Here is a 27,374-nt window from a genome sequence, read left to right as displayed (position 1 = left end):
ATGTCTTTTTTCTTTTTTTTTTTTTTTTGATAGCTGTACATAGGAGGATCACTCCTGGTACTAAGTTGTGAACTACTATTGTATGGTCAGTAGCAAAATAATTTTTCCATCTTGCTTAGCACCAATTCAGGACAGCACTTGTAGCATGTGCTTTTGATTCAGGAAAGCACTTATGGTTACACTTATGGTTAGCTTCACTACAGTGGGATTTTAAGCATGTGTTTAAGTTAAACCTGTGCTTAAGTGCCCTTCCTGAATAGAAACACTTCTCTGAATCAGAGCCTTAGTTCGAAGGCTTTTTGGACCAGGACCTTTTTTTTTCAAGATGTGCATACAGACCCTAGCATACTCGAGACCTGATCCCTTACTGGAATCTCTATGTTCTTCTGCAATGCAAATATTTATAAATTAAATTATAACATACTTTACACTGTATATTTGTGTGGACATTATGTACATGATATTGTGTCTGTTAACTTCGTTCTTGTCTCTACAGGTGAAAGCCTCTTCAGTTCTTAGACATAAGGGTAAGCATGCATAGATTTAAATTGCATTGTGCATGTGTATTTTTGTTTATATATTTCCGTAGACAGGTGCCCTGTGTTCAGAATATCTGAAATTCAGATAATCAGAATTTTGGAAAAACAAAATTTTGAGTTTGAAGCACACTTATAAAATTTGGACAACTGGAGTTTAGATAATCACAGTTGAAATAGAACAGCGGCTGTGAGAATATTGTAATTTAAAACACAATCAGTGCTATCTTTAATTGTTGCACAGTGCTTGGGCACAAGAGAGATACCACTGCGAAGGGCACCTAGAAAAAAATCTCTACTGCTGTTGATTTGTTACTTTAAAATGTTGTATAATATATATTCTGAAATTAAAGTATTTAACATTTTCAAGAGGAAAATACAAATAAGAATCTATGTAAAAACAAAACCTGTACAGAGGAGTCAGCAAATGGTGACCAAATCAATGGCTTGACGTCATCTTCCAGTTTGTTTAGCTGTTTCTGAAATGAGCTGAAGACTGATACGATGCAAATAGTGTTTGCTTTTGAAAAATTAACTCTGAATTCTTAAAAACGCAGCATTGCATTTTTTCAGCAGCCTGCCTCCCTCCATTCTGGTATTGGCCCACAGTAGTCTTCATGTAAACAGCTAAATCTGGGGGGTGAAGGTTGATATAATAATCTTTGTGATTGTAAACAGAAATAGTTTGTTTAAAATATGTACACACGCATGGACATATATTACTGCCTAATATCATAAGCTATTAACAGAATATCTCTGTCAATTTAAACATTGAATTTTATTAAATAAGACAATTGCAACTCCTGGGTTGAGCACCTAGAATCTGTCCTTTTGTTTTCAGGTGTTGTTAAAGAGCAGTTTAAAAAAAATAAACTTTTAGCCAAAATTTCTCCTGTTCCTTCTTAGTCTGAAAAGTGACCTTTTTGTGTGTAACTTAGGTAAAATTCCAGTGGTTATTTGAGTTGTCTTAGAAAGAAAAAGGGTTTCTCATGCTCTAAAGATTTTTTTTCCCTGTCATTTTTCAGAAAACTGAGAAATGGGTCCTTTCCAAAATTTTACATTCCCTTGACTAAGGACTTGTTACATGTACTGAAATAAATAAATCTATTTTAATTCATACCTTTTTATTTTGCTGCATGCTTGTGTGTGGACACTCTTATTTTGGATTAAGAGAGTACTGTTTTGTTTTAGAGTCATATTTCAATTAAGTTGAAATAATAAGGGGTGAAATAGCTATACAGGGCTTGGCTTGTATATTTAAAAAGAATTAAAATTAGAGCAGTTATTTTGGTGCATATTTGTGTGTAAGACAAGACGTTAGTGTTCAAGTGGAACAAGCGTCTGACATATTCAAGGACACTTAGGTTCTAGGGCTACATTTAAAAAAAAATGGGTGCAAAAAATTAGGTTCCTAAATCCAAATTTAGGTCACAGTCCGTATGTGTAAAGTTAAGTATTTGTGTGTGAGTAGTCCTGCAGAAGTCGTTGGTTCTGATTCAGGAAAGAATGTACTGAAATCCATCCCTATTCAGTACATCACTAACTTGAAGCATGTGCTTAAATACTATCCTGAATAGATATCCTTTCCTGAATCAGGGCTATATTTTGTAAACACAACACTTCTGTCTGAAGTCAATGGAAGTGATCAAACTTCATACAGTTACTGGAAGTTCTCTGCCATAGGAGGACAACCAAAACACAGAGAAAATATGTAAATAAATGCAATACAAAATTAAAACTAGCAAGTACAGTGCATGAAATTAAAAATTCTTTCATATCACACTTCTTGTGCCTTGTTTTGTTTTTGTTTTTTGTTTGTTTGTTTTTTGGGGGTTATTTTTGTTTTAAATATATCCATAGTTAAGGATTCCAGTCCTCCTCCTCCTCCTCTGATCCTTCTTTAAGAAAAATAGCCACTGAAGTTCAGTATTTCCTGAGCTCAGTGCACCAGTCTTATTTGGTAAATTAATGGAAATAAACTATTTGGAAACTACAAAGTACAGAATTACACATACTAGATTTTCTTGTTTGTGCATGAAGGGCCAAATCATGGCAAAACTTCCATTGCATTCACTGGAACCAGGATTGGACCCTGTTGATTCACATATAAGTAATACTGTGTAAACAATATTGGAGATAATATTCTGTTTGTAATTGGCTAGTACAGAAATACAAATATGAGACTTCGTCATCTGTGCTAACTATGTACACTTACTTAGAAGTGTAAACAGTGTAAATCATGTAAACAGATTTGTAGGTAACCTTCTGTAACTGATTCATTTAGATCCTGCCATTTCCTGGTCTGTGTTATTTCACTTTCAATACATCTTAACAATATTTTTCTCTTTCATATCCTTTGTATTTATTATCCCTGGGACAGATTCTGTCATCTTTACTTATGTTGAGTAGTACCTTACTCCAGGAATAGACCTACTGAAATCTGGGACTACTTGTTGAGTAAGATACTACTTATCCTGAGTAAGAGTGGCAGAATTTTCCACCTATATCAAGGGTGGGCACATTTTTTCTCCCGAGGGTCACATCGGGAATAGAAATTGTATGGCAGGCCATGAATGCTCACAAAATTGGGATTGGGATGTGGGCTCTGGGGTGGAGCTGGGGATGAGGAGTTTGGGGTGTAGGAGGGTGCTCTGGGCTGGGACTGAGGGGTTCAGAGGGTGGGAGGGGGATCAGGGCTGGGGCAGGAGCATGGGAATCAGTGCAGGTTCCAGCTGGGGGTGCGGGCTCTGGCGTGGGGCTGGAGATGCGAGGTTTGGGGTGTAGGAGGGTTCTCCGGGCTGGGATCGAGGGGTTTGGAGAGTGGGAGGGGGATTAGGGCTGGGGCGGGGGGTTGGGGCATGGGGAAAGGTTCAGGGGGTACAGGCTCCGAGCGGCGCTTACCTCAAGTGGCTCCTGGAAGCGGTGTCATGTCCCCCACTCCGCCTTCTTCGCAGAGGCCAGGCCAGGAAGCTCTGAATGGTGCTCTGTCCGCAGGCACCACCCCTGCAGCTCCCATTGGAGCATGTAGGAGCTGGAGCAAGGTTATGATGCAGCTTCCGGGAGCTGCGTGGTGCAGCCCCCAACCCAGCACCCTGGCTGGAGCATTGGAGTGGGGCCAAGCCATGTGGTCCGGCCCCGACCCAGCGCCCCGGCCAGAGCGCCGGAGTGGGGCCAGAGGGCCGGAGCGGGAGCGAGGTGTGGCTTGCGGGCTGGCTTAAAACGGCTCACGGGCTGTAGTTCTCCCCTGGCCTATATGTATGTGTGTTAATATGTTATGCTGAACTATCCTAAAGGGGTAGACTATACCTATCTCTAATGTAGCCATACAGGGGAGAGGGTGAGAGTAAGGATTCTCCCGCCACCCCCATACACTTCTAAGGTAGAAGTGAGTCAGGCAGGAGTAGGTAGAGCCATAGCTGTCTCCTGACCCCAATGTGTTGGGCAGCAGAACTGACTGGTCACGGGATGGGCATATTGATCAAGTCTCCCATTATGTCAGGGAGATTGCTGTTTACAACCCAAAACTCCCAACTTCAAAATGTTATCCCCAGCATAAAGCTATTGGGTACTTTTGGCCAAGCCAAACTTGAGTGGCGCTGTGACCTGTGCACCTAGTTGCAACTCACTCAGATTTGAAGGGGATGGGTGTAGGGGCTTATGGGCCAGTGGGATGATCACACGACAAGGGGAGGGAGTGCCTGAGATGGGAGGAGGGTCAGGTGTAGGGGCCAAATCTATAGCCCCCCACCTTACATGGCTCTCTGCAGCCCTTAATCAGCCTCTCTTTAGGCTTTATTATCAAATTGAGTACTACCACAACTCTCCTTTAAATTAATTTGAAAATGTTATTGGTTGGTATGATGATGGGAAGTATGCTACAGGTTAACAAAGAGATGCTGTAATTTACTCTTCACAGTAGAAACTTGAGAGAGAGTGTGAGAGAGGGTGCCTTTTTTGAGGCAAGATTGTTCCCGGGAGCTACTGCACCTATGCATTGCCCCTCACAGATGGCACAGTTTAGTCCTAAACAATTACTAATGTGTGCAGTATTCCATATTTAAAAATTTAATAAAGATTTTCACCAAGAGAGCCTTTTCTTTATTATTATTGTTTGGTTCTCTACATCAGCGGTTCTCAACCAGGGGTCTGAGGCCCCTGGTGGGCCGTGAGCAGGTTTCAGGGGGTCCGCCAAGCAGGGCCAGCATTAGACTCACTGGGGTCAGGACAGAAAGCCAAAGCTCCACCTCCCCGAGCCCTGCCACCCAGGCCTGAAGCTGAAGCCTGAGCAGCTTAGCTATGCAGGTCCCACTGTGGCATGGGGCCCTGGGCAATTGCCCTGCTTACTACCCCTTAATGCCGGCCCTGGTTTTTATATTCAGAAAAACAGTTGTTGTGGCCCAGGTGGGGAGTTATAGCATGTTGGGGAGCCTCAGAAATAAAAAGGTTGAGAACCCCTGATCTACATCCTTCAGTTGGGAACTGGAAAGCAATTTTTCAGAACTTTGTTGATTTCTTCCAACTGTTTAAAAAAAACAAAAAAACCCAACAGAGCAGATAGAGTTTTCAGACTTCTCCTGAGGAGCTATATTTGTGATTTTAACACACTAAAATGTTTTCAGTTCTGATTCATTAAATTAATGTTGTCTTGTAATTGAATTAATATTTCCTTCTCTCGATACTAAATCTACAATTCCCTATCCTAATAAACTTTATGAATATACAATAAAAAACTAAGGAAACTCTAACAATAAACCCACCTTTAGTCAGTTATGGTTGTGGAAGAACATCTGTTAATTTATAGTATGACAGTTTTACTTCTGTAGTTATAAAATACCATTTGCAAGGGTAGAAATCATAGTTAAGGTTTCATAAACAACACTAAATCTGCCTCTGGATCCTTTGCCATCCTCTACCTAAACATTTATATTTACATTTCTAGCATGGGCTGCTAAGCCTACTAAGTAACCATATGCAAAAACAAAGTACATAAAATAGTGACTACATTAATTTATTTCACAGAAATTGTGTGTTTTAAAAGCTATCAGCAATATTTAATGCCATTAAACATCTTGGGCTACAAAGTTCTTACAGAAAAAGGGATAAATGAAACAAACAAACAAAAAATGAGCTGCTTAGTTCATCCAATCCTGCAAAGACTCATGCAAATATAGAGAGTCCAGTGGAGGGCAACGAAAATGATTAGGGGGCTGGAGCACATGATTTATGAGGAGAGGCTGAGGGAACTGGGCTTATTTAGTCTGCAGAAAATAAGACTGAGGGGGGATTTGATAGCAGCCTTCAGCTACCTGAAGGGGGGTTCCAAAGAGAATGGAGCTCGGCTGTTCTCAGTGGTGGCAGATGACAGAACAAGGAGCAATGGTCTCAAGTTGCAGTGGGGGAGGTCTAGGTTGGATATTAGGAAAAACTATTTCACTGGGAGGGTGATGAAGCAGTGGGATGGGTTACCTAGGGAGGTGGTGGAATCTCTGTCTTTAGAGGTTTTTAAGGCCCAGCTTGGATGATTTAGTTGGGGTTGGTCCTGCTTTGAGCAGGGGGTTGGACTAGATGACCTCCTGAGGTCTCTTCCAACCCTAATATTCTATGATTCTATGACATGCTTAATTTTACATATGAAATCAATGGGCCTTATTACATGTATAAAGTTGAGCACACATCTATGAGTCTTTGTCAGATGGAGGCCTTAATCATTAAGCATATTTTAAACCTGAATAATTGAATAACACTTGACAGTAAAATGGGTTAAAAGAAAAGTATATGCATGTAATTCCCAAGAAACACAACTTGCAAGGGATTCTCAATTAGAGGTTTAAAGATCTCCACCAAGAATCTCTTTATTACTCTTGAGAAATCTGAAAGTCCCAACAGTCACCATAATCAAAGAGTGAGTACTTTATATTGTCTTCAAATAGTCTTAACATTATGGAATACGAAATTGACACAAAAAAGCCTAAAACAGTAAATGTGATGGTAATTAATTAATTTTCCTAGCCTGGGTGCTCCTAGAAAGATCAAGATGAAATCCTGGCTCTACAGAAGTCAGTGGCAAAACTCTTAATGACTTCAGTGGGTCTCAGATTTCATTCTGAGAAAGTTAGCAATCCTGTGATCGTAATTTAAAGTAATTCCCTTGCTCTTCCATACTTGATGCATGTTTTTCCCTTCCTAAAATTGAGGCAAAAATTACAATTTATAGCAGAAGAAAAATTTGTTTTAGTAGATTTAGGGCCCAGTCCAGCAAGACACTTAAGCATGTACATAGTCTCACTGAAATCAGTAGGACGACTACTGCTTAAAATTAAGCCTATGCATAAGTCATAGCATGATCCAGGCCTAAAATGATAGTGAGATTTTATTTGATATCCTGAATGCTTTTCAGTCTGAAGAGGCAGATCATACAGTTGAATAATACTTAAATTACCTTGAAAACTACAAATCCCAGAGAGCATTGCAGACACCAGGCTTGTGCAATGTTACAGTCCTCCTGTAAAGAACCAATGACAAACAGAATTCAGGAATCTCGGATGACATCTCAGTGTATTAAAAAGCGCTGTAGGGAGCCCTAAACCAGACTGTAAAAAGCAGTTTTCCCTGGGCTACATTTAGACAATCCTATAAGCTTTCTATTGACAGTTTATACTTTCCTCTTGGTGCGCATCAGCTGTTGGGGAAAAAAGCTGTTTGGCTAGTCCAAATGGATGCAATTTTGAACTGCAATCTGGATGATATGGAAGATTATTACATCTTGCTAGGATGTGATGAACTATCCACGGTAAAAGAGTAATTCTGTTTTCTTTGCCATGTTAATGTTAGCTTGTTTTGGCTTTGTATGCTTTTAAGGGGAGTTTGAAGTTAATGTTTATCTGTGAATGTATGATTATTTGAAACACGACATGTACCTGCTCTCTTACCTACATAATATCTTTGAATTTCTCTTCCTCTATTAATCTCAGTAATTGATTTCTTTGACACAATGAAGCTTTTAGAATATAGTTCATAGTAAAGATACTCTGTAATACAAAGCTGTATTGTAACATCTTGAATAGCTTATTTTTAATGTAAATAATTTGTTTATTAAGTTAGTTCCATGTGTGATGTCAGAATGCACTTTGAAACACTTGTAAAATATTATTTGTAGGCTGTTATACAATATATTGATGTACTTAAAAGGTGGCAGCAGATAAGTATTGTCAGTGCAACTAATATAAGAAATGTAAAAATGTTCTCCTCTTTGTCAATAATTAGTAATGATATTCAGTTTCTAAGATAATAATATACACCTCTACCCCAATATAATGCTGTCCTCGGGAGCCAAAAAATCTTACCACGTTATAGGTGAAACTGCGTTATATCAAACTTGCTTTGATCCACCGGAGTGCGTAGCTCCCCTTCCCCCCCCCCGGGAGTGCTGCTTTACCGCGTTATATCCGAATTCATGTTATATCGGGTCGCATTATATCGGGGTAGAGGTGTATCACTTTTGGAAAAATATAGCCATTGCTTGGGAGAAAAAAATGTGTTTCAAACAAACCCCACCCTAGCCCCTCCTTTCCTACCCCAAAATACCGATGTTCAAATGCTAGTTTTCTAGACTCACTTTGGTAGCCGTTACATGTCATCTCATATCTTAGGATAAAATCTATCTCAAAAGCTGTTGGATGACTGTAACTAAAACAAGAGTTCCTCTACTTACTAAAATTGTCCTAAATTACATTTTCTAATTATGCAAATTCAGGAACATGCTCAAATTTTAAAACTAGCTTCTGTGTCAATTGAAGTAGTACTGGGTGTTAGGCTTTTTGCTTTCTAACATTTCTGCTATAATTGTTAATATTATATATGAGTTAAATGCTTTGTTCTGCAAATGTAATTTAATACTCTACCAATATTTTATCACTAATATAGACAAAAGTCTTTGATGTGCGCCCAAATACATATGTAAATATAGTTAGAAAAATATAGAATTCTTAATCTATTATTGATAACAAGTTTAAGCATTTTCGGAGAGGAGTTTTAAGACATCCCAGCAGGTGGCAGTACTAATTTTTTTATTTTAGCTTTATTTCAGCTTTTTTTAACAGATGAAAAAGGTTAATTCAATAATTCTGTTTTATAGTCTTGGGAAGAGATGCATACTTCAAGCACATACTGTAAGCCTTTTTTAAAGTTACTTTAAAGTGAAAAATAATGTGTTGTAATAACTGCTTACTGGTTCTGAAAAGTAATCTGTTACACATTATTTATTCAGAGACGCAACCAATACTCTTTGTTTACTGTTGCCCTGTGAGTAGGAATTGTATGTGTGAGATTGTGACTCTTTTGAGTACCACTATTACATGCCTATAGAAAAAACATATTTTGTTGTATTTTTAAAACGGCAATATTTTCAACATTTAAAATATAATTTGTATAATAAAATTGTCATCTAATGAAAACATATTGAAAATATGGTTTAAATATTTATAGCAACATAGGCTCCCATGCTTTCTCTTCCATGCATGTTCAGTGGCAAGCCTACTCCTGCAGATCCCAGCTTGGGCCTTGATCCTGAAAGATGCTGAGTCCTCTGATTCCAATTTTGCAAAGCACTTGAGCACGAGTAGTTCCATTCATTTCAGTGGAATTGCTCATGTAGTTAAAGTTGATTATGTACTTTGCTGGATCAGGGCCAGCGTATTCAGCCCCTTGCAGCATCAATCCTCAAGGGAGTGGAGGAACTGAAAGGGGCAGAGGCATGACAGGGCAGTGCAGCAAAGTGCTTCCATAAAGAAGCCCCTTGCATCTCCTGAATCTGCAGGTTTGAGAGAGAGAGGGATGGTCAAATCTATAGCCTCCTACATCAGGAAGTGTTGTTTCAGTTTAGGGGAGTCCCAGACTCCTTACTTGGTAAAATCTATTACTCTCTCTATATATCTTAATATTTTTCCTTAGCTTATTTTTATTATCTTATTTATATATTAATAATTCTTGTTATATTTAGGTCTGAAAAGAAATGAGATTACATTTTCAAAAAGTAATGTTACTGTAAACCTTGTCATTTAAAATCCCTGCATATAAATAGTTTTTAGAGATGTATTGGTAACTAGTCTCTCTGCTGAGTACCTAGTTCCAACAATCTGTATGTAAGTGTGAACCTTTACTTACAGTTTTCTTAAAACCAAAGCGTACATCTATGGAAAAATGCATGTTCATGAAGAAAAGGGTAAAGACGGGAGTACAGAGAACAAAATTAAATTAGTTACACAGCTGTCAGATGGTTCTTGTTATATATTTTGATTATACAGGGTCTTGTAAAATCAAGGGAGCAAAACACCACCCCTCCCCGAGTCTTCCCCCGTCCAAAAGCCCAATCCCAAAAACCTTTGTGTGTGTGTGTATGTATTTATGTATTTTAAATGTTGATATTCTATTTAGGTTGAACAAATTCTTGCAGAGTTTAAGGTTAAAGCCCTTGAGTGTCACCCTGACAAACATCCTGGAAACCCTAAAGCTGGTATGTAGTCTTTCCTATTTAAAAACAATCTATTGCCTTAAATTATAATTAAGGCATTGAATGCAGCCTAAAAGCCATCAGTAAATATTGATTCCCATTTTAATATTCTATAATTTTTACATATATGGAATGTACTCTCTTAAATATCAAGCCTTAATATTTTGCTGTAACGCTTACACAATCATGGATATTAGAACAGGAAGACACTTGTTTGATTATCTAGTCCAGGAGTTGTCAAAAAAATGTTATAGGATGATGCACATTTAAAACCAGAGATTGTCTTGTGGACCACATCCCCTCCCATGCATGATTGCATGGACTATCTCCTCTCCCACTGGGAATCAAATGACATATTTGGGTTAACTACAATAATTGCTCATATGAAAAGTAACATTAGGAAAATATTTAATGTATTTTAGCTTCTTTTAATGTAAGTTAGCAGCTGGAAATAAGGAGGACCCAGCACCATGTGACAGGCCAGCTCTCCACAGACCAACAACAAACATTAGAAATTGTGGAAATGCTGTCAGTCACGCAAATAATCGTAACCTTGCCCCCATAACAGTGCCTTGAGGAAAAACCGGATACTCTGAGACAGGTTTATCTATCCATAACCAACAGGGTCACTGTCATCAATGACCACAAACATTTTGAATGCCTGCTCTGGCCTTCTTTATGTCTATACAAAATGCACAGAAAAAAAATAAGATAAACAGTATATTGAAGGCGATCATTCCCTACTCTTCATTAAGTTTCCACGTATTGCCAAATGTGTTGTTGGACACCAAATTAGTGCATCTATGTATGCAAACATCATAGGCCCAGATCATGGAAATTATAGTACATGGAAAACTCCCAAAACAAAGATTAATTTGATGACAGAGTGCAACATTTAATATTGGACATGTTTGTATTAAACCAGTTATAACAAGACAGTGCTCTGAGATGCACGTTTCTGATACTCCACCCAAAAACTTTGAAGCTGATTCTGCCTCCTGCTACGCATATTGGGACTATTCTTAGAGTGAGGAACTACATGATGACTGGGATTTTCAAAGTGATTTAAGGAAATTAGACATCCAAATCTTTTTGAAATTCCAACTCCTTTAGGCCCCTTTGAAAATCCCAGCCCATATAACTAAAGGGAGCAGAAGCAGGACCTCTTCTCCCAGTTTAAAATATTCTCAGCTATAGACTGCTGAGTTCTTAAAGCCCTTTGAAAGCATTATTGCAGAATAACTAAATAAAATGTTCCATTTTGGTTAATGCACAAAAATGCCTATTCAGATTTTCTCTCAGTTTAATTGGAGGCACACTGACAAACATAGTGGTAGCAACCACACAGTTTGGGATTCTTGCTTGCACCCTTCTCCCAGAATAGTAGAGGCACTACACTCAAGAGGATGAAAGAGTACTCACTGTCTACTGACACCTTCAGATGTCTTGAGAGTGGTATTAAGTTGCACTGAGCTCTTCTCGGCTTTCTGAAATGTGAGTTGAGGCCTAGTAGATTGATGGGAGAATAAAAAATAAAATGGGGTGTGATTCTTCATTCTGAGAGAGCCTGAGAGGGATCCCTCCAAAATTTGTTGAAGAGTCCACCTTTTACAAAATGATCTTAAATCCTACTTTCCAAAATATATTTAAACATACTTGAAAGAGCAACTGGATAAGAGGACCAAATTCTTCCGTAAATAAACGGAGGCTACCCCATTGACTTCAGTGAGGAGGCAGAGGCATAAGTGAGACCCAAATCTGGTCCATTGCTTGGAATTTTTAGTGTTAAATTGAAGTAAAAATAAATCATTTAAAAAAAAAAAGGGGGAGCCTAAGATCCAAATAGTGGAGCAGTCTTGTGTATTAAGAGCAAACAGTTTATGCTTCATTTACTTGAACAGTCTACTAAATGTCTTACATTTTCACAGTACAGTAAACATTGACTCATTGATTCATTTCAGTACCAGCATATTAAAAAATAACTATCAAACTAGACTGCTTTTTATACCCCCAAAACTGGTCACACTGGAAAAAAGAAACAGAAATAAGAAAAAAAAATCCTGTGTGTTGTTTGATTTATGCTTATCAGCTTTGGTTAGTGCTTGAGTTCAGCATATTTCAAAAGAAGTCTCTACTATAAACCGGAATAAATAAATAATAATAATAAGCCACTCTAATAAGGATGACTCATAGATAAAATGTAAATCTTTGTAACCTTTACACAAATAGTAACACACAGCTGCATCCTTAACAACTATTTTATAAAGAATTTTTGCTCCTTCAAGAGAAATAAGAGATCTTATTCACACAATCTGGAATGTAAAGTAATATCTTATTACATACACAAAAGATGTGAGGTTAAGCAATGCCGTTAGCTAACCTGTACTATGCTATGTTAAGACTTTTCTGCTTGCTGCTCACATAATGTCATTATGCTTCTTTCTTACTGTCCCTTGGTGGTGTGTTCTGCTCTAACTTCCTTTCTGCTTCGGATCATGCTATGTTCCTTGTGAAATGCTGTCATGCTATTGCAATGTAGGTGTTTAAACAGGGCGACATCTCATGTGTTTTGCTTTGAATACCACATAATTTTGATAGCCCTCAAGTTTATAAAGCTTCTAAACCAAGAGACAAAAAGGCTCCACATTTGCATTGAATTGTTCATCTGAAAGAGGGCATCAATTGTCCACTAAAGGTGTTAGCTGTTGAGTCAGCTAAGCCTTCCTCAAAGCAGTGAGCAGAACTGCCACAGCTCTTCATCACTCTTTTTTTTCTCTTTTTCTGCCCCAACCTGTGTTGCTGTTACATAGCTATTTATTGGTCATTCCTGTTCCACAAGGGAATTAATTTATTTAAAAATAAGTATTTGATGTAACATCCTTTGGTTTGTGTTTTAGTGGAGAATTTTCAGAAGCTGCAGCAGGCTAAAGAGATTCTTACTAACGAAGAAAGTCGAGCTTGTTATGATTACTGGCGACGAAGCAAAATTACCATTCCATTCCAGCAGTGGGAGGCTCTGAGCAACTCCATAAAAACGGTTGGTTTTTGTTTACCTAAATTTCCTGGGTATACATTAGCATTAGGAGATTAGGTAGGTCTATGGGAAAGGAAATTCTCCCATGGGCAAAACTGGATGGGTCAGAGATTAAGGAATGTTCATTATAACAGCCTTCTATTGTTTTTTAATCAGTTTCCCAGTGTTGATCTGATGGAGGAAAGGACACTAATTAGAAGCAGTGCTGCTATGTGACCAAAAGTACTCCACCAAAATTGCTTCATAGCAATATGTAACAATAGTGCAGAAAAATACCCCAGAATTCATTAAAAAAACAAATGCCACAAAGTGGAAGGCAGTCAGATGATATAGACATTTATGAACACATATGTGATGAAACTCTCATAGCTGTTTTTTGTTCTCAGGGACAATATACCGGTAGGTTTTATCTTGTATTTCTGTCAGTCCCATAGCAACTTTCTCAACATTTCAAAACACTTCAGTCATTTAAAAATAATGTATTTGGGGTTGGAAGTGGCTATATGATCTTGGTTAACCAAAGAAATGTACTATGATAAAAAGACTCGTTGTATATTTTAAGTTAGTTTTCAGAATGATTACTGGGGGTGAAATCCTGGCCTCATTAAAGTCAATGGCATACTGTCATTGACTTCATTGGGGCCAGGATTTCACCCTAGGAAAATAAATCTTCAGTAATTTCTTTAATGAGACTATTGAATAGATTTTTGGAGTAACCAGCATACCAACAAAAAATGTAATACCATAGTATCTGAAGTTGTTATGGTTTTTTTCCTGTTGGCTGCGAGGATTTAATATGACAAACTGGAAATACCTGCATATCTCTAGTATAACCAGTTGTTTTTCCTAACAATTGATAGATTCTAACCTAATAAATAATAATGACAAATGATATTTAAATTAATATCTTTCTAGTTCATAAACAAATGATCCTTTCTGGTCATTTCTTTACTTTTCAGAACAGATTTTTGTTTATTTTCTAGTCTATATCAACTGCTGTTGATTTATATTTTTTATTGATGCTTGTGAAAATGAGTGAGTCATTGCTGTGTATTAATTCTGTTGATGTCACCACTGCCCTGAACACTGAGTACTACAATTCATTTTGAGAAGAAATACTCTATGAAGATAAATAATCTGGAAGGTGCTATTATGTCTGAGCAAACCAAACTATTCAGAAGTTTTGATATTTTGTCTTTGATGTGACTGCCAGATATCAGAGGTATTAATTTGTTCTGTTCAGGCACCTTATATGTTTTTTCCACAAACTTTATTTCAGGCTAATGATTTGGACAAATTGGAGAAATGGTCTGAGTTAAACAGGATGAAGTTTAACAAAGACAAATGCAAAGTGCTCCACTTAGGAAGAAAAAATCAGTTTCACACATACAGAATGGGAAGAGACTGTTTAGGAAGGAGTACAGCAGAAAGGGATCTAGGGGTTATAGTGGACCACAAGCTAAATATGAGTCAACAGTGTGATGCTGTTGCAAAAAAAGCAAACATGATTCTGGGATGTATTAACAGGTGTGTTGTGAGCAAGACACGAGAAGTCATTCTTCCACTCTACTCTGCTCTGGTTAGGCCTCAACTGGAGTATTGTGTCCAGTTCTGGGCACCGCATTTCAAGAAAGATGTGGAGAAATTGGAAAGGGTCCAGAGAAGAGCAACAAGAATGATTAAAGGTCTTGAGAACATGACCTATGAATGAAGGCTGAAAGAATTGGATTTGTTTAGTTTGGAAAAGAGAAGACTGAGAGGGGACATGATAGCAGTTTTCAGGTATCTAAAAGGGTGTCATAAGGAGGAGGTAGAAAACTTGTTCACCTTAGCCTCTAAGGATAGAACAAGAAGCAATGGGCTTAAACTGCAGCAAGGGAGGTCTAGGTTGGACATTAGGAAAAAGTTCCTAACTGTCAGGGTGGTTAAATTGCCTAGGGAGGTTGTGGAATCTCCATCTGTGGGGATATTTAAGAGTAGGTTAGATAAATGTCTATCAGGGACGGTCTAGACAGTATTTGGTTCTGCCATGCGGGCAGGGGACTGGACTCGATGACCTCTCGAGGTCCCTTCCAGTCCTAGAATCTATGAATCTATGTAGCTATACTTGTCGCTAAACATATAGAATGTATTGTGCGGATATACTTCTTGCAGGATGAAGAACTCACGGTATTAAAAAATAATCTCCCAAACCTGAATGCCAATGAATTTTAAATATAGCTGTGTGTATTTCTAAATTAGATATTTTGGGCCTGATACTCCATTGCCTTGCACATTGTGTAGTCATTCAGACCTATGCACGGTGGATGTAAAACTAGTGTAAATAATTGGAGAGTTCCGACTTGGTAATGTTTTACACTGGTGTTAGTGACTAAATGAGATAATGGAAAATCAGGCCCATTAAGTTTTAACATGAGCAACAATTAACATGAAACACTTTGATTCTTTGGGCAATGTTGCAAATTTTTAAGACTATTTATTTATTTTGCATTATTTACTTCCTTGTCATAACCTGACCTATATATAGGATATAATGATAGCACTAAAATGGATGTGTGGATTGAAGGTGTTTTGTCTGTTGGATGACCAGCTAACTTTACAGCAACAAAGTTAAGTTACTGTAGGATATAGACATAAACATTGACTATTCTTTTAATTTCTTGGATCCAGATCATACCCTGGAGTTTTCTGCTACCATCTCTTCAAATGGGAGGAAATTTGAGGGGGCAAATGGAAGAGAAAGTGTGAAGCCTCCCCAAAACTCATGAATCTTTGGGAGCTTCAGGGAAGGGTAACCCCAGATCAACAGAGACAAAGATGTCTCCTATATCTGTGCTTGTACAGGGAAACCAGCTAGCTCAGCCACCCTGTGGTTAGCAGCTGCCAAGGAAATCTTATCTAAATATTATGATTATTGTATCAGATAATTCTTTGGCCAATACTTGCAATACAACTGTGGAGTTATTTTTGTGTTATGCAAAATAAAATACCATTAATGCCATTCACATTGTAGCTCTGTAGTCTTGGCACAAATGAAAAAACTTATATGGAACTGGGAACATGCTGATAGTCCCAAAGCTTGTTAGATATAAATGGCAAGTTAATAGTTAAAAAATGTCATCTGATGAACTGATTAAAGCTGAATGCAAATAATGTCATTAAAAATTCCAGTCTCAGTAAAATTGAAGGGTGAGCACAATTGTTTCCTGTTTGCTCATTTTGTTCTCAGAATATGATGATAGCTACATGTTCAATAATAGTAGAAAGTGGCACTGATGACTAATACGGTTATTGAGAAGCTTTAATTTCCTGAAGGCAAACATTGTTACCTTCCACTTTCATATCCATAAATGAGGAGAAACCAAGGTTGCTGGGGATGCAGTGAGTGAAGATGTTATAAAGCTAATGCAATGACATAGCAAATGATAAAATGACTCACAATAAAGGCTTCCGTCTTTCAGTTTCAGATGCTGCGATATGCATCAGTTAGTTCTGTGTTGGGTATTATTATTGCTTCTCAGCATCGATACTATCTGTTTCATCAGAGCCATTAAGAGTCTCACCTGCAACAGGAGTGGCATAAATTTGGCCCATTTTCTCTTCTTCCTTGTTTGTTACCACTTCTGTGTTGACATGGACCAGACTAGCTGCTCTGTTTTTCCCCTCTCAGTTCATGGGGGGGTGTCTCTGGGCTACTGCAGTGGTGACCAACTGGCTGAGTCCTCCTCCCTCCACTGCTTCCTGACATTCCTGGGCCTTACGCCCTGCGTAGCCATTTACCACCACATCAACAACATGTTAATGACTACAGAAGGAGTAAGTCAACAGAGAATCAGGACTGCAATCTGCAAGACTGATGTACTGATGTAAATGGAGCTATGTTGATTTTCATTCCCGACGAACTGGCGAGTGGTCTGTAGCAGTCCAGGTGGCAGATTTATAGCACTACTGCAATAGGGGTTCAAATGCAAAGTGTTTGAGCAATGCCAGCCGGAGCAGGAATAGCATTGTTTTCACCAAAAATTACAGTACATAACCAATGGCATTTTATTACCACAAGTAGGTGAATAATGGGTAGATTTAGTTGGGCCATAAGCCTCTTTCTGTGTCAGAGTTGTTAAATAATGAATCAGTAGTTGGAGAAGGCCAGTTTCTTACAGTTGGAGCCTAGAAGGACTACAGCTCCTTGGATCTAATAATTTCTTCTCTATAGCTTTTTTCTAATAGTATATTTATTTTGGGTAGTACCTCTAATTGCTGCCAGGGCTTACCAGACCTCCAGTCCTGCTTGATCCACAATAGGACTATCAGTGCTCTTCAAAGAATGGTTTGCTTACTTATTTGCCAGAACTGCTTCATCAGAGAGTTGCTGTAGAACCCTCAGTCCTAGAGGTAGTTGAAGGAACTTTGTGGAAGGGAATGGGTAGGGTTAGGATGCTTGGACTCTCTATGCTTTATCTCTTCTATGGACACATTTGGCCAGATTCTGCACTGTCTTGCACTTTATGTCATTATTTACACCTCTGCAAAACAGATGTAAAGACTACCAAATGAGAATGGTATCATTTTATACTTAACTGCACAAGTGAAAATAATGACAGCAAAAGCAGCAGAGAATCATCCTAGAGAGGTCTTCAGTTTGCTAAATTGACACATTAGCATTATTAAATTCAATTTAGTGGCCCTCTTTAATTTCTTTTTCCATTGTATTTGAATAATCAACGTCATCAAAAGCTTCTGTTTCAACTTTACATGCAGTGCTGATCACAGTGAGCTGAGTTTTGAAGTCAAAACAGGAGTACATGAGGGGTGTGTCATGTCTGCAATCCTTTTCAACATTACCATTGACTGTGGTTTACAGAAGACATGCCAAGAGGCATTAAAGGGACACTCTTCTCATCCCTTGAAGATCTGGACTTCGCAGATGATGTCGTTCTCCTATCACATAACCAACACCATCTACAAGAAAAAACAACTCGACTCAACGCATTCAACCAGCAAATTGGACTGAAAATCAACCGCAATAAAACAGATATCGTGACCTTTAGTATTGCCTCACCATCACCAGTATGGATAGAGGATTATGTTCTCACCAATGTAGAAACATTTACATACTGGGCAGCACCATCAGCCAGGATGGTGGAACAAGCCAGGACATCTGGAACAAAATCAATAAAGCCAGGAACACCTTCAGGAGCTTAAATACAATCTGGAAATCCTCAAAATACAGCACCTAAACCAAACTCAAGATTTATCAGAGCTGCGTACTGTCAACACTACTTTATAGTGCAGAATGCTTGGGAATGAGAAAGTATGACACGTCCAAACTGTCTTCATTCCATACACCTGACTCAGAAAAATCCTCCATATCTTTTGACTATCTCAAACCAAGATCTATTGACACAGTGCAGCCAAGAGGATCTGAGCACCATCATTGCCAGGAGGCATTAGAGATGAATGGGTCATGTGCTTCGGATGAAAACTGATTCCATCGCCAGAGTAGCAATAAGATGGACACCTGAAGGCAAGCAAAAACAAGGCCACCCGAAAACAACATGGCAAAGAGCTGTGAAAGCCGAGCTGAAAAACCTGGGGCACAGCTGGGGAACCATTGAAAGACTTGCCAGAAACAGACAGGAGTGGAGGAGCTTCGTCACTGCCCTAAACGTAATAGGAACATGATAATGATGAAATGTCAGAAGATGTCTTACAGTTATCAAGTGCAAAGTATTAAAAAATGTACAACATTCAGGGCGTGGTATAGCATCTATCCCTTGAAAGGATTGTAAAGAATACATTATTTGGAAGATACAGATAAGTTGAGATGCAGAAATATTAAAACATTTCAGCAGTAGACTCTCTATTACTGCAAGATCTAAAATAAGCAGTACAAATTATGATAAGGAGGTAAATGTCATGTTTTTAAGGGCACCCATTCTAAGTTATCCTCCAGTCTTGTGCTGCATTTACTTAATGTAACAAATTCATTGGTCCTTGAAAGGTTTCTTTCCACAAATTATATAGTGGTCCTATCAACCCCCTCAACACCTTCTTGGTTTTAAGTGAAAGACATTAAAATAGTTGACATATGCCAACTGTTACCAGCCTTTTTAGGTCAAACAAGGAGAAATATTTAATGGCAACAGAGTAACATGATGAGGTAGAATCAAAAACAAAGTAAACTAGTAGTGTATTCCCATCTTTACAAATGGACCAAAATTCTAATTCCAGCATATTGAGAGCTTTATTAAATAGACTGTTTGTTTCAACTTGACTCTGATATTGGATCAGTCCAAGTGGGTATCACTCACAGATCCGAAGAAATGTTGTTCTCTTCCTGCCTGTTTACTTATCTTTCTGCTCCTCTACATACCATAGAATCAGAGATACATTTTAAATCCTTTGGGGCGCCTCTTTGGCCTGAAATCTTATATATTATACAGCTGCCAAGTGACCACTGTTTTCATTTCTGACCCTTATGATACCATCAACAGTCCATAGTTTCAGAAAAGGAGAGAGAATTATTTTCCATTGGTACTTAGATTATTTTAACAACAACAGTGATATATGAACATAAAAACATTTCAGGTGCATTTGCTACCTCAAATTTTATTTATTTGAACATTTAGTTTGGATGTGTGAGATGACACTTAAAAAAACCACTGCAGGCCTCCCTGTGAATCTGTATCCTCTTGTCTGAAAACCACATCAGCAGCATCATCCAGAGGTTATTTCTGACACTTCTTGTGCTTTGTATTTTTGATAGTGATCTAGACATGGCAGTTTTCTAATGAATACTTTTTGGAAATCTTTTTCTCAGAGAAATAAAGGAGAGAGTTCCCCTGAATACACAATGTTAAAATCTCATTATAAAAATAAATTAAACCACCACTCTCCTTCTCTACACGATAATTTCCCTAATAGTTATGTCAAAGCAGGGGAATATTGCTTCAAGTATGGAATAGATAACAGCAATAGATTAACTCTTAAAGAACAAAATTCCTGGTCAGCTAACTACAACTCCTAAGAGCTTTTAAGCTCTCAAAGCTCCATATTGCCACACAGATTGTCAGGAGTTGTAATTCAGCTCCATCCTAGGAAGACCAGTTGGCTCAGGAAACAACACAAGTTACATTATTCATCCATCAGAGATTTGGTGGAGTGTCTGAAAGGGCCAGAAGAAAACCAGGATTTAGATCCACCAAGAGGAGGAAATTTTATCATTGACTTCAGTGGGTCTAGGATTTCATCTGCGTTTTCTCTTTTTTTAACGAAGCAGAAGAGCAAAATACCACCATTTTCCTTGAAAGGTCTTATGTAGACCCCCCCCCCCCCCGCCCTTACCTCTGGAAAGAAAACTGTATCCATGAAAGACTGTCTTTAAGTTTTCCTTGTAAGTTGAGGAAAACCTACACTTTTTGAAAATTATGTATGTTTGAATGTATATATGTATATAAAGCTATTGATATGCTTGGTGCTTTGCAGACAGACATTCTCAGGATTTTTCCACTAATTTTGCTGGTGGGATATTTTTTTTTGCATACATCTACTAGGTCCCAGTCGTGCAATATCATGATCACCCTCAATTTAATTAACATGAATGTGAATTGAAAATATATAGTACCATGCACGATTGGGTCCTACTAGAGGTGAGCAAACAAATTGTCCTGCAAACAAATGTTGTGAAAAAATGTCCGAGACCATTTTCCTATAAAGCACCATACATAAGTATATAAGGATTGGAGGATAAGTCCCTCCAAGCTTGATTCAATTCCAGTTAAAGTCAGTAGGAGTATTTCCATTGACTACAGTGGGAGTTAGATGGAAGTAACGCTTCCAGAAATGCCTAAGTCCCATTTTCAAAAGTGACTAAGCTCTGAAATGCCTATGTTACTTTTGAAAATGGGACTAAGATTCTAAATCTCATAGGTGCTCTTGAAAATTTTACTGAGCAGATGGTGGCCAAAATATATTAATACCTTAGAATTATTTGCTGCATCTCCACTTGTCCTCCTTTATCCCTATCCAAATTTAACTATAGAATCTAGATGAACATCACTGTAACAATGCTGGTTCTGGCAGGACCCAACTGAGAGTGCCAATTCAGGACAAATTGCTTAAAGCAGGGCAGTTACAGCCTAAGGCTGGGGTTTTTTAACCTCTAAGGCAAACCAAACCAGCCAAACAGAGAGGACTTTGGCTTTACCCCACTGGCTAATTACAAGTCACACATGCAATTCCCTTAGACATTTCAGTTTCCCAGTATCACCACCAATGCCCCTCGTTATGGGGATGAATGGTTATGAAAACCAATACCCCAATAAAAGAAAAAAAAAAGGTTCTCTCGATCCCAAAGGACCAAGCCCCAGACCCAGGTTAATATACAAATCAGATCTTACCCACAAATCATGCTGTTGCCAGTCCTTTAGAATCTAAAATCTAAAGGTTTATTCACAGAAGGAAAAAGATATAGATGAAAACTAGAATTGGTTAAATGGAATCAATTACACACAGTAATGGCAAAGTTCTTGGTTCAGGCTTGTAAGCAGTGATAGAATAAACTGCAGGTTCAAATCAAGTCTCTGGAGTACCTCCACAGCTGGGATGGGTCATCAGTCCTTTGTGTAGAGCTTCCGTTTGTAGCAAAGTCCCTCCAGAGGTAAAAAGCAGGATTGAAGACCAGATGGAGATGAGGCATCAGCCTTTTATAGTTGCTTCCAGGTGTAAGAACACCTCTTTGTTCTTACTGTGGAAAATTACAGCAAAATGAAGTTTGGAGTCACATGGGCAAGTCCCTGCATACTTTGCTGAGTCACAAGGTGTATCTGCCTTCTCTCAATGGGTAAGTTGTATAACTGATTGTCCTTAATGGGCCATCAAGCAGGCTAGGCAGAGCTGACACCAACTTGTCTAGGGTGGCACCCAGAAGCATAGCATAAGTTTGATATACAGACAGTATAGAACCGATATTCATAACTTCAACTACAAAAATGATACACACATACAGAGAGCATACTCATAACCAGCAATTCATAACCTTCCCATAGACACCTCACACGACAACTTTGAATAATATTTGCTGCAAATATATAACAGTGGTTGCAACAATGATCTATACGGTTACAGATTATGTAAATAACGTCACAATCACCCAAGCTACTCAACTGCTAATTCCAAAATTCAGTTTCATTTTCCTAATGATCTGTAATTTCCAGAAAGCCTTTTTATAGCATTCTAGAGCAGCGGTTCTCTACCAGGGGTCCAGGAACCCCTGGGGGGCCGCGAGCAGGTTTCAGGGGGTCTGCCAAGCAGAGCCAGCATTAGACTCACTGGGACCCAGGGTAGAAAGCCAAAACCCCACCACATGAGTCTGAATCCCAGGGCCCTGAGCCCTGCCACCTGGGACTGAAGCTGAAGCCTGAGCAACGTAGCTTCGCGGGGGGCCCTGTGGCATGGGGCCCCAAGCAACTGTCCTGCTTACTACCCCCTAACACTGGCCCTGGCTTTTATATGCAGAAAACCAGTTATTGTGGCACAGGTGGGCCGTGGAGTTTTTATAGCATGTTGGGGGGGGCCTCCGAAAGAAAAAGGTTGAGAATCCGTGTTCTAGAGCATACTTCTGTTAGTTAAAATGAATAAATCTGTGTAACTGCACACTGAATCCTTTAAAGTAGAAAATTAGCCTATGTTATGTTTAAACTCTAATATACAACTTAGATTTGTCCATTTGTTGTTTTTAATTTTTTTTAGTCAATGCACTGGGCTGTCAGAAGTAAAAAAGAGCCAATGCTGGAAGCACCTGAGCTAAATCATAGCAACGACATAACTAATGACACTTGGGCCCAACAGACTGAAAACAATAAAGATGGATTGTCCGATAAGAGAAGGGAGCAAGACGCTGCTGAGACTTCTGATGAGAAACCACAATCAGCAAAGAGTCCAGACTCTCCAAGTAAGTGGAACCAGTGATGTGACAGATTTCAGTGTCCAGGCATTTTACCTGATACTGAAGTTTTTACTCATGGAAAACTCCCATCCAATTAAGTGGGAGTTTTGCTTGAGTATGATGTTCAGGACTGGGCCTTATAGGATAAACTGAATAAGAAATGGGTGACTACATAATTTTTTCAGTAATTCCCATTCCCTTACTTTCCTGTACATTTGCATATGTCTTATTACTTGGTGTGCACCTGTAAGAATATTAGACAGAGAACGTGATTTTCAGAACTGTGAGTACAATTAATGTGATCGCTCATGCAGTTGGCCACTTGTATGCATAGAGCATAACTAAGATGACTTCACATTCAAGTAACTGCATATGTACAATTTTGAAAATCAGGGCCTGAGAGGTGCAAATTGTAATACTAAGGATTCCAATTGCTGCAAGCTCTTAATTTAATCAGCTATCTCAGTTAGGGCCCAGTTTTATACCACTTATGTCCTGGATTTTGATGTAATTTATTACAGAACTGTGTAACAACTTTTTCATCCAAAAGAGGCAAATTTCGGTATTCTTCTGTCTATAAAATATTACAAATCCCAGACCAAGTTCAAGTTATGTCTCTCTCAAGGTGGCCCATTATTTCAGCCTCCACTGCCCACTTGTTAAATTTTCAAACAAGCACCTTTTGTGCTTTCTCTCATGCTGCCCCTCTGGCTTGGAAGGAGCTTCCGGCAAATATCTGCAACGCTGCTTCACAGTCCTCCTTCAAAACCCTCCTTTAAACTCTCTTTTTCTGTCATGGCTACAAAAAAAAAAAACTTGACCGCAGTTAGACTGCTGGTGTTCTGAGATCACTGCCTATCATGCTGATCAGTATTGTCTTATTGTTTCCTTGTTCTTCCCTGTCTGTATCTATCTGTTGTCTCTTGTCAGATACTTAGATTGTAAACTCTTTGGAGCAAGGACATCTTGTGTGTTTTGTACAGAGCAGTGGGGTCCTGGTCCATGACTAAGGCTCCTCAGTGCTACGTGCAATATAAATTAATAATCTAGTTTTGTGGTATTTTCTGCTCTAAACATTTAGGGGCTAACTATTTCTCATTTACAATAAGGCCCTTTTACACTGCTCTCGCAATGTACATGAGTGTTAAAGTGGGTATAAATGACCTTTACACCTAATACAAGGACCTTTTACACTTCTGAAGAAGTATACAGGGGGGTCTTAGTGTAAAGAAAAAACTCAGTCTGTAAACTTTTAAAAAAAACCTAAAGGCATAAATTGGAGCTAGGCAACTCTGAACTTATTCTGAGTCCCATTAATTCCTCCACTGCAAAAATTAATACATCTTTTAGTTATTAAAATACTGACTGTGCTTGGTTCTGTATAAAAACACAGAAGATGACCTATTCCTTGTCTCAAAGAGTTTGTTTATTTTGTTAGAGGGGCTCTTCCATGCTAGATCAGTACAGACTCTTCTCTTTTTGTTTGATCTTGCAGTGGTTTCATAATTCTGGGTTTAGGCCATCACAGAACAGCAAGTGATTATAATGTAACGAAGTACTGCCTGATCAAATAGGAAGTGAGTGGAGCTGTGAGGGATTAAACCCTTGTTTAAAACCAGACATCTTTGGAATGTAGCAAATATGATAAGAAAATTTTATACACATGAAGTATAACTGGAGTTACATTTTAACATTAGACAAATGATGCTCTTTAAAAGTTTAGCAGACTATAATATTTGCCATTTTAAGGCATATTAAGACTGCATTGCCATTTTGCTGTTGGACTTTAATAAGCTAATATATTACTGTGCAAAGATGTTTTGATTTCCAAATTTTGTTTTTTTTTAATTTTTTTGAAATAATTTCAGTTTTGTCTTTTTCTGATGTACTAGGTCAGTGATTCTCAAACTTTTGTACTAGTGACCCCTTTCAAATAGCAAGCCTATGAGTGCAACCTCCCCCCTTATAAATTAAAAACACTTTTTTATATATTTAACACCATTATAAATGCTGGATGCAAAGCGGGGTTGGGGTGGAGGCTGACAGCTCGCGACCCCCCATGTAATAACCTCGCAACCCCCTGAGGGGTCCCAACCCCCCAGTTTGAGAACCCCTGTATTAGGTAGTCTCTGACAAAAGCTCTGATTAGATGGATTTAAATAAGTTGCATGGCTTTCTTTCATCGAGGAGTATTATGCTATAATAAATTTCTATGAGGCTTTCTTTTCACATCAGTTATGTTTTAGAACTTACTTGGATTGTTAAACATATCTGAAAGACTTCCTCTGTAACATGCTTGTGGAGTGTCGAAGGGCTCATGTTTTTTGTTTTCCATATATATTGATACACACAAGTTATTTTCATATAGCTGAAAACATAAGAATGGCTATACTGGCTCAGACCATTGGTCCATCTAGCACAGTATCCTGTCTTCTTACAGTGGCCAGTGCTAGATGCTTCAGGGGGAATGAACAGAACAGACTCATTGCCCATATTTGCTCAGTTTGTTAGTAGTTTTTGTTCAGATGACACCTTTGTTCTCTCTCTTCACCCCCTCCCCCCCCCGATAAAGGACTGAAACTTCATGCTAAAAACCTACATTTGACTTATATTTTAGTCACAGTAATCAAGACATACTTTAGCCTAAGTGGGTGAGGTAATATCTTTTATTGGACCAACTTTTGTTGGTGAGAGAGAGTCCAATTAAAAGATATTATCTTACCCACATTTTCTCTCTAATATTCTGGGACTGACACGGCTACAACTACACTATAACTACTTTAGCCTCGTCAGTTATAAATGTTTCTTTTAATAATTAATTTCCTCTCCCCTTTTTTTCTTTTTTCATAGGATTTTTAGATGCAAATTGCTCGCACTTGCGTTTCCGCTGGTCAGGTGATGCCCCTTCAGAGCTTCTGAGGAAGTTCAGAAACTATGAAATATAAAGTATGAACCCAAGATACATAAGAGCATGGAATCATCTGCTCAACAGTGCAGTATTTTTTGTCCATGGTTAAAACTTGTTTGTATCTTGTGCCTGTTCACCATTATTTGAATGTTCAATTATGTGGCTTTGTAATACTGATCTGTTATCACACTTCGTATAAGTATTTTAGGTGGAAGAATTTTTGAGAGGGCGAGGCACTATCTTTATTCAGTATTAGCATAAGTAACAATTATGTGCATAAAGTGGTCCAATGTTTTATATCAGTTTCCTGTGTTCTTCTTTAGTATACAATCAGAAGGCTTTTCTGTCCATATTAAACATGTAGAATGTATTGTGCATATATACTTCTCGCAGGATGAAGAACTCATGGTATTAAAAAATAATCTCCCAAACCTGAATGCCAATGAATTTTAAATATAGCTGTGTGTATTTCTAAATTAGATATTTTGGGCCTGATACTCCATTGCCTTGCACATTGTGCAGTCATTCAGACCTATGCACGGTGGATGTAAAACTAGTGTAAATAATTGGAGTTTTCCGACTTGGTAATGTTTTGCACTGGTGTTAGTGACTAAATGAGATAGTGGAAAATCAGGCCCATTAAGTTTTAACATGAGCAACAATTAACATGAAACACTTTGATTCTTTGGGCAATGTTGCAAATTTTTAGGACAGTATTTATTTATTTTGCATTATTTACTTCCTTGTCATAACCTGACCTATATATAGGATATAATGATAGCACTAAAATGGATGTGTGGATTGAAGGTGTTTTGTCTGTTGGATGACCAGCTAACTTTACAGCAACAAAGTTAAGTTACTGTAGGATATAGACATAAATATTGACTATTCTTTTAATTTCTTGGATCCAGATCATACCCTGGAGTTTTCTGCTACCATCTCTTCAAATGGGGGGGAAGTTTGAGGGGGGCCAAATGGAAGAGAAAGTGTGAAGCTTCCCCAAAACTCATGAATCTTTGGGAGCTTCAGGGAAGGGTAACCCCAGATCAACAGAGACAAAGATGTCTCCTATATCTGTGCTTGTACAGGGAAACCAGCTAGCTCAGCCACCCTGTGGTTAGCAGCTGCCAAGGAAATCTTATCTAAATATTATGATTATTGTATCAGATAATTCTTTGGCCAATACTTGCAATACAACTGTGGAGTTATTTTTGTGTTATGCAAAATAAAATACCATTAATGCCATTCACATTGTAGCTCTGTAGTCTTGGCACAAATGAAAAAACTTATATGGAACTGGGAACATGCTGATAGTCCCAAAGCTTGTTAGATATAAATGGCAAGTTAATAGTTAAAAATGTCATCTGATGAACTGATTAAAGCTGAATGCAAATAATGTCATTAAAAATTCCAGTCTCAGTAAAATTGAAGGGTGAGCACAA

The 27,374-nt window shown here is 38.3% G+C and overlaps 1 protein-coding gene across 4 annotated transcripts in view; it reads left to right on the top strand.

The window, feature by feature from the left end:
• DNAJC12 (DnaJ heat shock protein family (Hsp40) member C12) overlaps positions 1 to 27,374 on the top strand; it is a 33,807-nt gene extending 6,433 nt beyond the window's left edge. For 2 of the 4 annotated variants that reach the window (XM_065553481.1, XM_065553479.1), the window contains exons 3-7: positions 497 to 527; positions 8,671 to 8,704; positions 9,969 to 10,047; positions 12,942 to 13,081; positions 15,749 to 16,260. In XM_065553481.1, the coding sequence (XP_065409553.1) occupies positions 497 to 527; positions 8,671 to 8,704; positions 9,969 to 10,047; positions 12,942 to 13,064 (267 nt within the window). In that variant the 3' untranslated portion in view covers positions 13,065 to 13,081; positions 15,749 to 16,260. Of the gene's footprint in view, positions 1 to 496; positions 528 to 4,240; positions 7,327 to 8,670; positions 8,705 to 9,968; positions 10,048 to 12,941; positions 13,082 to 15,748; positions 16,261 to 22,828; positions 23,031 to 25,874 lie in introns of those variants that run through there. The other 2 variants (XM_005297283.4, XM_024101093.3) reach the window with 2 other exon arrangements.

This window comes from Chrysemys picta, chromosome 7 (assembly GCF_011386835.1).
Source record: "Chrysemys picta bellii isolate R12L10 chromosome 7, ASM1138683v2, whole genome shotgun sequence".
NCBI lineage: Eukaryota > Metazoa > Chordata > Testudines > Emydidae > Chrysemys > Chrysemys picta.
This window is presented reverse-complemented; position numbering and strand designations above follow the sequence as displayed.